This window comes from Scyliorhinus torazame, chromosome 11 (genome assembly GCF_047496885.1).
Source record: "Scyliorhinus torazame isolate Kashiwa2021f chromosome 11, sScyTor2.1, whole genome shotgun sequence".
Taxonomy (NCBI): Eukaryota; Metazoa; Chordata; class Chondrichthyes; order Carcharhiniformes; family Scyliorhinidae; genus Scyliorhinus; species Scyliorhinus torazame.
In genome coordinates this window covers 44142912-44154518 of record NC_092717.1, presented here as the reverse complement: position 1 = coordinate 44154518, position 11607 = coordinate 44142912, and the positions used below count along the sequence as shown (strand labels likewise).

The 11607-nt window shown below is 46.5% G+C and overlaps 1 protein-coding gene across 1 annotated transcript in view; it reads left to right on the top strand.

The window, feature by feature from the left end:
* The first annotated feature begins 324 nt into the window (after positions 1–324).
* dpys (dihydropyrimidinase) overlaps positions 325–11607 on the top strand; it is a 139320-nt gene continuing 128037 nt past the window's right edge. Inside the window, exon 1 of the mRNA XM_072467213.1 lies at positions 325–691. Within this exon, the coding sequence (XP_072323314.1) occupies positions 437–691 (255 nt within the window). The 5' untranslated portion in view covers positions 325–436. The remainder of the gene's footprint in view (positions 692–11607) is intronic.

The window sequence follows — 11607 nt, the reverse complement described above, 5'->3', positions numbered from 1 at the left end:
ATCCTGCCCCACCCCCCACCCCCGCCCACGTCATCATTTAGTCTCAGGGACAGACGATCCCTGCCCCATATGAAGTGCGCAGGCACGAAGTGGAGACGCACGAGGCCCTCAGGCCTGTGTGCGCTTGCGCAACGAGGTACGAATATTCGCATGCGCGCTCAGTCAGAGTGGCAGTCTGGCAACAGCGCACGTGCGCAGTGGACCAGTTCTCATGCGCTTCCCTGACGGAGTAGTGCGTGCGCATGCGCGCCGGCCGTCACTCCGAGGACTGGCCGTCCGACGCACACGTGACAGGGGCCAGCGGGGCTGCGCAGGCGCGGTTCATGTCTCGCTGTGGGAACGTTGTAATAGGGCGGAAGAGGGGCAGGGCAGGGTGCTTGTTACTCTGGTCAGTCGGTTCCTACGGTTCACCTTCACCGGTGATAAAGCAGAGACGATGAGCGGCGGCAGCAGCGGGATCCTGATTCGGGGTGGGAAGGTGGTGAATGAGGACAACTCCCTCCTCGCCGATGTTTACATTGAAGATGGGCTGATCCAGGCTGTGGGCACCAACCTGCCGGTCCCACAACGGGGCAGAGTGATCGATGCCACCGACAAGCTGGTGCTGCCAGGAGGCATCGACACCCACACCCACATGCAGTTCCCCTTCATGGGCTATGAAGCAGTGGATGATTTTTATCACGGAACCAAGGTACAAATCCACCCCACATTCCCCCAAAGATCAACTTTATTAATGTTTTAAATGTAAAGTTACATTCCACAACAGTTCAGCTGGGAAATTATCGAAAGTGCAGTAACTCGAGACCTCGGTATAATTACAACAGCAAGTGAAGCCAAGGCACAACTCTTTTGTGAAAGTTGTGTTGCTCTTGGACTGGTTGATCTCACTGGACAAAATTGCTGGCTTTTAAAGCAGACCAAGGTAGGCCAGCAGCACGGTTCAATTCCCGTACCAGCCTCCCCGAACAGGCGGCGGAATGTGGCGACTAGGGGCTTTTCACAGTAACTTCATTGAAGACTACTCGTTACAATAAGCGATTTTAATTTCATTTCATTTCTCTGCCGCCACAGCCGCGCGTTTCCCGCCGCCCCGTCGCTGGCAGTGGGATTTTCCGTTCTCGCCGCTGGGGTTTCCCCTTTGTGGACACCTCACGCCGCCGGGAAACCCGTGGGTGCGCGGTCGGCGTATCCCGCCGCCGGCGGAGGATACTTTCGCTCTTTCATTTGCAAGACTCGTCCTTTTTAATCTTGTCGGTGGATTTATCTTGAGATATCTTCCACTTGGAAAATTTCCCCGCTTTGTCCTTAAAAGGTTTTAGAAATGAACGCGATCAGCACAAGGTTCCCAACCTCCTAAAAGTTGCGTCAGGTTGCGCTGCGGACTCTCCGAAGTTTCTGCTGAAAACGTCGGCGTGTTCACAAACTGAAATCCTTCGTAAACCTGCACAATCTCCAGAGACCTCATCATAATTGTTATTTAATGGAGTATCCATTAGTGTATTTCAGAGAAAACTGGATGCGGTTTTGTTCGTTCAACTGAAAATGAATTTGTCACCAAAACTAATCAATAAACTAAAAGACAAAGAATGCTGGAAATCTGAAATACATAGGGCGCGATACTCCACTCCCACGCCGGTTGGGAGAATCGCCTGGGCCGCCAACATTTCTGGGGACGCCGGTCCGACGCCCTCCCGCGATTCTCCCAAGCAGCGCGAATGGCCCGGTCGATTTTCGCGAGTCGGAGAATCGCCGGAGACACCCAAAATGGCGATTCTCCGGCACCCCCGCTATTCTGAGGCCCGGATGGGCCGAGCGGCCAGGCCAAAATGGCGGGTCCCCCCCCCCCCCCCCGCGCCGTCCCACCTGGTCACTGCAGTCGTGGGTGGTGCGTGAACGCTGGGGGGGGGGGGCGGGGGGGGGGCGAGGGGCGAGGGGGGAACCTGCACCGGGCTTCACCTGGAATGTGGGGTGGCCCGCGATCGGTGCCCACCGATCGTCGGGCCGTCCTCTCTGAAGGAGGACCTCCTTCCTTCTGCGGCCCCGCAAGATCCGTCCCCCATCTTCTTGCGGGGCGGATTTGGACAGGATGGCAATCACGCATGCGTGGGTTGGCGCCGGCCAACCCGTGCTTGCGTGGATGACGTCCGTTATGCGGCGCCGGCCGCGTCATCTATGCGGCGCCGCTTTTACGCGGGCAACAAGGCCTGGTGCGGGTAGATGACGCGGCCCCAATACTGGCCCATTGTCAGGGCCTGAATCGGTCGGGACCGGGGCCGTTCCGCGCCGTCGTGAACCTCGACGGCATTCACGACGGCGCGGCCACTTCAGCGTGGGAGTGGAGAATCCCGCCCACAATAATCTTCATTGGTGTCATAAGTAGGCTTACATTAACACTGCAATGAGATTACTGTGAAAATTCACCTGATTCCTCCCACAGTGCAAATAGGTGCATGTTAGGTGGATTGCCCATGTTAAATTGCCCTTTGGGCACTAAGCTGCGGTGGGTATACAAGGATAGTGCGGGGAGTGGGCTTGTGTTAGGGCGCTTTTTTTTCCTTATTGAGGGGCAATTTAGCGTGGCCAATCCATCTAACTTGCAGATCTTTTTGGCTGTGGGGGTGTAACCCACGCAGACATGGGGAGACTGTGCAAACACCAGACGGACAGTGACCCAGGGCTGGGATTCGAACCCGGGTCCTTGGCGCTGTAGGCAGCAGTGCTAACCCCTGTGCTGCCCCGCAGGGTGCCCTTTCTGAGGGCCAGTGCAGACTTAATGGGCCGAATAGCCTCCTCCTGCACTGTAGGGACTCTGATTCTATGAAGCCGAAAACACAGTTTTGTTTGTTTTCTGGATATTTGCCTTGATAGAATTGCACAATTACAACACAGAAACACGTGGATCAACCCAACCAGTCATTTGTTTCCACACTAGCAGTGGTCCTAATCACAACCCATGCCCCTTTATTGTCCCCTCCTTCATAACGAACTTATTTATAAATGTTGACCTTTACGCAATCACTAACTCTGATGATGCATCTGACAGTATTACAACTGTATAGAAAAGATTTCTCCTGTTCTCTCTGTCCTAACCTAAATCTTGTACAATTAATCTTGTATTGGTTATCTATTATTCTCGACTCTCACTCTCTGAAAATCATCTGTTTCTGCCCACAGTTTCATCTTTTCATAATTTGGGGTAGCGAATTCCACAGATTCACAACCGTTTGGGAGAAATAGCTTCTCCTCAACTCTTTTAAATTTACTCCCTCTTATCCTAATGTTGTGACCTTGTTCTAGAATGCCCCACAAGAGGAAGCATCCACTCCACCTCTAGTTTATCCATGATGTTGGGCATCATTGTTGTGAATCTCTCCCTATTGCCTCAGCATGTCGATCCCAAAACTATGCACTATTTCTTTTATGGAAGAAGGTGGCCAAGTTGTGGTGTCTTGTCCATTCATCCAGAAAGATCTGCCTGTCCCAGCAATTGTCAACTTGTCGGTCTATCCAGACAGGCATGCAAATGAAGAGCAGAAGCAGGCTCTTTGGCCCCTCAAGCCTGTTCAGCCATTTAGTAAGATGATGGTTGATCTGTTTGTGTTGAGCTCCACATTCTCCATCTGCCCCGATAACCTGAGATTCTTGTTGGACAAGGGGATCAATCTACCCCACCTTAAAAATATTCAGTGATCCTGTTTCCACTGCCTTCTGAGGTAGACAGTTCCAACATTGCGCAACCATCTTGAGAGAAAATATTTCTCCTCGTCGCTCCTATAAGGGCGACCCCTAATTTTAAAAGTGCTCCTGAGACATGCTTTACGTGTTTTATCCTCTGACTTGATCAACTGGAACCAGTAATATAACAGCTAGTTTTTTTAACTCTTAGAACCTGGTTGGTAATTCACTGCCACTTCATTCCTTGTTACTTTTCCACTGTTTGATTCTTGATGTGGCTCCATACCTGATGCTGCAACTTTATTTCTCATTCCTACATTGATTCAGGAAGTATGAAGGACTTGCTTCTTCTGTTTCATGAGGGTGGCATCTATGCCAATCACCTGAGGTATTCAACTGTTGGAGTTGGGCCATTAAGACTATTTGCTTGAACAGTGAGACCATAGCTAAGTTAGCTTCCAGACAGGAGCAAATCAAATCATCTTTGAACTATACAGACAATGTCTTGTTTTTTAAAATTCTATCCACAGTTGGAGAAGGAAGATCACATGACAAGCCAGCCCTTTGTATATTTTTAGCACATGTTTTCTCAGTAGAACTTAGAACAAGCAGCTTGGGGAGAAGTTGGATCTTCATTTTTTTTCTTCAATCCACTGGTTCCCTTTACTTTTGTTTTTGTCTGCCACATCTTTGCCCCATTCCCTTTCACTCTTAGCGATAGTTAACAATGCATTTAGAGATTCTTTGAAGACTTTCTGAATTTTGCACTTAACATGAATCTATGAATAACTTTAGTGCTTTTCCATTCTGGCAGGAATTAGACCAGCTATTAGTTATTTAGAGCTGATTTGTATTTGTGGGCGGTTGCAAATTGGCTTCCTTTAATCCCTGAGAAAAACTCTGGGCAGGATTCTCCGTTGGCTGACGCCGAAATGGTGAAACGTGATTGGGCAGAGAATAGGTTTTGACGCCAAATCGCTATTCTCTGTCACCTCAACAGCGGTGGCAATTAGTGGGCCTGACCCGGCATTCTGGGGCCTCGCAATTCTCCGTCTCTGATGGACCGAGTTCCCGACGGCGCGGTTCACTTCTGCTTTTAAAACTTGTCAAAGTGGCGTTGTGGCTGCTGAGGGAGAGAGAGGGGATATGGAAAGTGTCCAACATCGCTATAGTTTTCTGACAGTTGTGCCGCTGGCTGAGGTGGCTTCTGTCGGGGGGGGAGGGGGGAGTAGCAGGAGTTTGCAAGGAGTTGAGCTGTGCGGTTGCGATCGACGGGCACGGAACAGCATTGCCACAGCCGGAAAGGCAGCCATGCAGCTGCACAGGCTGCCGACAGCCCACTGTGAACTTGGGGCCAAGGGTCGTATGGGTGTCCTGCCATGCCACCCCCCGAGGTGCCCGCTGGCCCCAGCAGACCCATCAGCTATATGGGTGCGCTCCACCATAATCCAGTAACATCTGTGTATGCGCGGCTGCAGCTTGTCAGGCTCTAATAGAAATCAGATTTTGTGGTTCGCTATAGATGAGGTAGATAGGGGTTCAAATAAGTTATTGGGAGCAATTGACTGAATCATATTAACCATGAGAGTAAGAGAAGCTGACTAACTGGGAATTAATCAGATAAGACTTTAAATGTTCATATTTTGCAAGTTATTCGAGACTGGCCAGAATGCAAGGCCAGTGACAAAAGACTTCATTGTCGGCAGATGCCTTCCCACGCCTGGACAGATCTGTTTCTGTGATAACAGTCAGTCAGGATGATAATGACTTTTCGAAAACTGTGTTATTCTAATTAATGTTAGAGGCATAATTGACAAATCAGAGTATGGAAAATTACTAAATCACACCCAAATCCTTTATCTCTTAAATCGATGGACAGACAGTTTGGCCAAATTGAGTGAATTGTAAATTGGTTAAAGCCAATCACAGCTGTAAAGAGGGCAACACTGTAAGATAGTAATCTCCTTAAAAGATCAGTTGTCAGGATGAGAAAACTCATTCCGGAATCACTCCTAACCTATTTTCTGAAACCTATTCTGCTTGCTTTGTAAAATCACCATTTTCTTTTGTTTTTAATCACTCAGTTGTTTTTGGTAATGTGCATCTTGATTTGAAGAAATTAACAAGAAATATAATTGTATTTTGAATTCAACTACTGTATTTGCTAAAGACAATTGATCCGACTAGCTTGCTGCAGGGCAAGTTGGAACTTTCTCTTAATTTTGTACTGAAATTGAATCACCAGTAGACACTAAAAAAACCTGACAAATAAAGTTTTAAATAACTTTGCCAAAAAGTTCAGTATGGAATCTCTGTTATTTGGGAACTAAGAAGGGATAACGCATATCCACGGTTCAGAATAGAGACAGAGATCCATCAGGCTCCCAAGTGTCAGTCATGGACCCGATGAATCCCACGCCGTGTTTCATTGGAATCGATTGTGTTCCACGTGGCGCTGGTGTTAGTCTCTCCATAGTCGCTCAATTGGTCCAGGCACGGCGCTAGTTTTGCTGTCGTGAAAGTCCACAAATCCTGTCCCGGAGCCAGCACTTAGTCTCAGGAACGGAGAATCCAGCCCTTTAAGTTTCTTCTTCTGCACTAAATGGTACAAAACACAAACACTTTCCAGCCTACGTTTTTCATTTTTGACAGGCTACCCTTCGAAATGACGTTTTGTTGAACCAAGTAACTCTGTATCCATCATGTCCTGAACAATATACAATTACCTTATGTTTATGCCCCCATCTCTTTACCTGCTCCTCAGCATATACTCATCTGTTCCTCTTCAAAGCAGATCATTGATGCAATGTAAACTGCTATACCTCGAGGGCCCTATTCCAGAGGTTGATGACTGGATTGCAAAATCAACATTTCTCTTTATGTACCTCTCACTGGATATTGATTCTGGCCTGATGTCTGTTGGTTATCCAATTAAAATTCAAATAATATTTACAATTATGTTCTGATGCCTCTCAGCATTTAAAAAAATTCAATCCCTTTTTCTTTCAATCTTTTTTCTTAAAGTTCTGTTTTCTCAGCCAGTCTTCCTGAACCCTCTCTAATTCATTGATGTTGTTCTGCTGATAAGTTCATGATTGCACAAGTTTGGATACATTTTACAAGTAAGCACACCCAGTGTAAAGATTTGTTCGACAGGACAGAAGATCAGACATTTGGTTGCAGAGGACAGCATGTCACATTTCTAGTCATTTACTTTCCCACCAAGTGAGACACATGCTGCGCCTCCAACCCCTAAAATTTGTAAAACTATTCACCAGTGATTTTTCCAATAGAATTGATATTAGAAAAACACAGTATTACTGAGGAAAACATTGATAAAATTGGCCATACAAATGCCCCTGAAATGAATGATACAAACAGGAGTAGGCCACTCGGCCCCTTGAACCTGCACCACCATTCAGTGCATCAGTGCTGATCGGCTTTGAACTCCAACCTCGCATTGCTGCCTACTGATAACACTTCACCTCCTGTTAATCAATAATCTTATCTAACTCTGCCTTAAAAATATTCAAAGACTCTTCTGAAAATGCACTGGAATTGGAGTTTCAGCGACTATAAGGCATAGGAGCAGAAGTAGGCCATTCAGCTCATCAACTCAACTCTGCCATTCAATGAGATCATGATGGATCTGAAATAATAATCCTCACTCCACTTTCCTGCCTTCTCCCCATAACCCTTGATGCCTTTCCTGATTAAAATTTTCTCTCTCAGCCTTGAACATACCCAACGACCCAGCCACCTCAGCCCTCCGTGGTAAAGAATTTCATAGATTTGCTATCCCCTGGGAGAAGAAATTCCTCCATGTTTCTGTGTCCTAAATGGATGATCCCTTATTCTCAGATTAAGTGAGAGACCGTGGGCGGGATTCTCCGTTGGCTCACGCCAAAACGCGATTGGGTGGAGAATAGGTTCCGACGCTAAAATCGCTGTGGCTGCCAATTTAATTATTCTCTGTCACCTCGACAGCGGCATCAGTGCGGTTCGGAACGTGTGTATAGTAGACACTGTTTGCATATCATTAGCGGGCCTGACGCAGTATTCTCCGGGGCCTCTGCGATGCTCCTCCTCCGATGGGCCAAGTCCCAACAGTTCACTTGTGCTTCTAAAAATCCTGAAACTGGCTTTGTGGCTGCTGAGGGAGAGAGAGAAGGTACGGAAAGTGTCCAACATCACCATAATTTGCTGACAGTTGTGCTGCTGGCCGGACGGCATTGCCAACCCCGGGGGGGGGCGGGGGGGGGGGGGCGTGGTAGAGAGAAAGAGTAGCAGGGGTGGCCAGGAAGTCGGCTGAGGGGTTGGGGTGGATGGACACGGAACGCTATTGCCGCAGCCGGAAAGGCAGCTGTGCACACTGCTGACAGCCCACTGTGAACATAGGGTCACGGGTCGTATAGTGTCCCCCTAGGTGTCCTCTGGCCCCAGCCGACCCATTAGCTCTATGGGCACACCAGCTCTATGGGCGCGCTCCAGCACAACCAGCGCCACCTTGTTGGCTGGGATGGTGTGTGTGGGGAGTAAAGTGTTTATGCGGCTGCAGTTTGTTAGCTTCCCGAGTGCCAATCACAGACCCGGCGAATCGCACACCATTTCTCATTGGAATTGATTGTGTTCCACGTGGCGCCGGTGCTAGCCCCTCCCCAGTTGCTGAATCGATCCAGGATTGGTGCCAATTTTGCTGTCGTGAAAGTCCGCGTCGGCGTCAGCACTTAGTCTCAGAAATGGAGAATCCCACCTCCTTTATTTTTAACCCGTGATGCCCTTGTTCTAGATTTCGGACAAGAGGAAATATCCTCCCCACATCTAGCTTGCCAATACCACTAAAGGTTTTGATCGTCGCCTCTCACGCTTTTAAACTGTAGTGAACACAAACCTAACCTCTAACCTTTTCTTGTAAGACAAGTCACCCATTCCTGGTATTAGCTTAGTAAACCTAGTTCTTGGTTCTCCCACTAGAGGGGAAACAACCACCTTGTCAAGACCTCTCAGGATCTTGTATGTTTCAATCAAGTCACGTCTTACTCTTCTAAACGGTAGTAGATGCAAGCCTAGCGGTCACATTTTCCTTGTAAGATAACCAGCCCATTCCTGGTATTGGTTTAGTGAACCTTCCCTGAACTGCTTCTAATGCTATTGCATCCGTTCTTGAATAAGGAGTCCAATATTGTACACACTACTCTAGGTGTGGTCTTACTGTCCTGTACAACTGAAGAATCAGCCCCCTATTTTGTATTCAATTCCCCTCACAATAAACTATAACATTCTAATAGCTTTCCTAATTACCTGCGGTACTTGTGTACTAACCTTTTATGATTCATGCATCAGAACACTCAAATCCCTCTGCACCTCAGAGCTCTGCAGTCTCTCACTATTTAGCTGATATGCTTATTTTGTATTCTTCCTGTGAAAAATGGACAATTTCAGATTTGCCTACATTATGCTCCATTTGCCAGATTTTTGCCCACTTGCTTAACCTATCTATTTTCTATTGTAATCTCCTTATGTCCTCTTCACAATTTACTTTTCTACCTATCTTGGCAACAATACCTTCAGTCCTTTCATCCCTGCCATTTACATACATTGTAAAAGGTTGAAGCCCCAGCACTGATCCATAACACACCACTCGTTACATCTTGTCAACTAGAAAAAGACCCATTACTGCCAACTCCTGTTTCCTGTTAGGTAGCAAATCTTCGTTCCATACCAATATGTTACCCACTACACAATGAGCTTTTATTTTCTGCAAAAACCTTTGGTGAGGCACCTTATCAACTACCTTCTCGAAATCTAAGTACAGGAATCCACAACACCCGTGAGGTCTTCAAAGAACTCTAATAAATTGATTATACATGATTTTCCTTTCGCAAACCAATGTTGACTCTGCCTGTTTGCCATGAATGTTTCCAAGTGTCCAACTATAACATCTTTAATAAATATGCGACTAACCTGCTGAAACCAGCTCTGTGTTGCCTGGTTACTTTTTGAGATTGTTCAATAATTACACATTCCTTTTAATATATATTTTAGAAGTGACTAGTGAAGTAGGATTTGAAACAAACACAGTTCTGGTCCAGCCCCAGTTTTGTGGAGTACTGGAGCAGGAGCAGGGAGAGGGGGGGTAGTGGGAAGAGACGGAACAATAGAGGAGAGCCAGGGAGGGGGAGGGGGGAGTCGGGGAAACGTTAACAAACTGGGAGAAACAAGGAACGACAACACCACAAACAGATGCCTACTTATGTGTGTAAATAATTTTGCCACGTATACAGAGCTGCTGCTGTTGAGCGGGGGCATAATACCGTCCGATGGCTTCTCAGGGAAAATTAAAACGTCAGCAGCAGCAGCGATCCGTAGGGGAGTGGGGGTGAGTGCTCCGTTGGGAGGGTGTGGGAAGACTGAGGCGCGTGGGGTCACGTCTAGTCAATTGCTATTGTATACTTTTTTTTGCACTATGTTAATGTTCACTCTACTTTGCTGTGTTAGGATTATTACTATTTATTATGAAAAACTTTAATTAAAAAAAATATTTAAAAAAAGAAATAAACACAGTAGGTGCTGAAAAAGGTAATGAGGTCTGGCAGCATCTGTGGAGAGAGAGAAATAAAGTTAAGAGTTCAAAATTACTGTTTAGAACTGAAGAGAGGTAGGAAGGTAAAAGAGTTTTCTGCTGTTGAGAATGGGGAGAGGGTGAGGTGGAGCAAAAGTGAAGAACATTCCCAAAAGAAGTCATATGGACTTGAAACGTTAATTCCGTTTCACTCTCAATCGATGCTGCCTGTATTTTGCTTTTCTTTTATTGAAATAAGATTGGTTTGATACTGCTCACTCATTTGAAAAATGTGACCAGTCAGTAGAATCCTGTTAGTTCCATTAAGCCCATCAATATTCCTTGTCCTTGATGTAGATTGAAGAAGCTTCCGAATTTGTAAGAGCAGGAAGATTCTAGTGGCTGAATGAGCCTGGCTGTTTTTGCTCAATCGACACCACCTACCTGGCCACACTTTCACCACGAGCGGGATTCTCTGTCCCGCCGCACCCGTTTACTGGTGTGGTGCGCCCCCACCGGCAGTGGGATTCTCCGTTCCGGCAGCCGGCCAATGGGGTCTCCCATTGTGTGCACCCCCACGCCGTCGGGAATTCCACGGGTGTGAGTGCATTGCCAGCGAAATGGAGGATCCAGCCCCATGTTTCCCCTCAACACCCCCCAAAAACTTATCCAGTTGCCTCTTGACCCTATTTATATTGTTTGATTCTGTAACTCTTGTTGTCCTTTTCGGTGAAAGGTTCAGCTGGCTTAGTTTTTTACTTCTAACCAAATAATGATTGTTATCTAGCAGGCATTCTCCTTGAACCAATGCAGTTTCTGTGTCAATGATGCTCCCACAAAGGTTTGTTAGAAGATAGTGGTAGGCATTTTCCTCGAACTTCTGGAAGTGGGTGGTGCTGGTTAATCAATACTGATTAATGGGCCATTATTCTGAATACAAGACAAGATGCAGTCTATTTTTGTTCGGACGCAGTAACCAAAATTGACGCAATGATTTAATTTAACTAAGAACTTTGCGTATTTAAAATCTATTATTATTGGTTTAAAAAATGCATGATCTGAAAGTGATTGCCTTTTAAAAAATAAAACCAAGCTGTCAAAATTTCTGGTTACTCGTTGGAGTGTGCCTGTTAACACCAGGTTTACTGTCGTAAGTTTGTACAGCCTGTTTGGAATAATGCCAGAGGACAAAGCCATCACCTATTGGTGGGAGCTCAAGATGCCAAATATTTATATAATTCTTTATCTGCTTGCTTAAATATGTTCCAAAGCTCTTCATAATGACTGCTGTTATTGGGAGCAAATACAGTCGCTGGTTTGCACGCGGGAAGATCCCACAAACAGTCAGATCCAAATCTCATTCAGCCTTG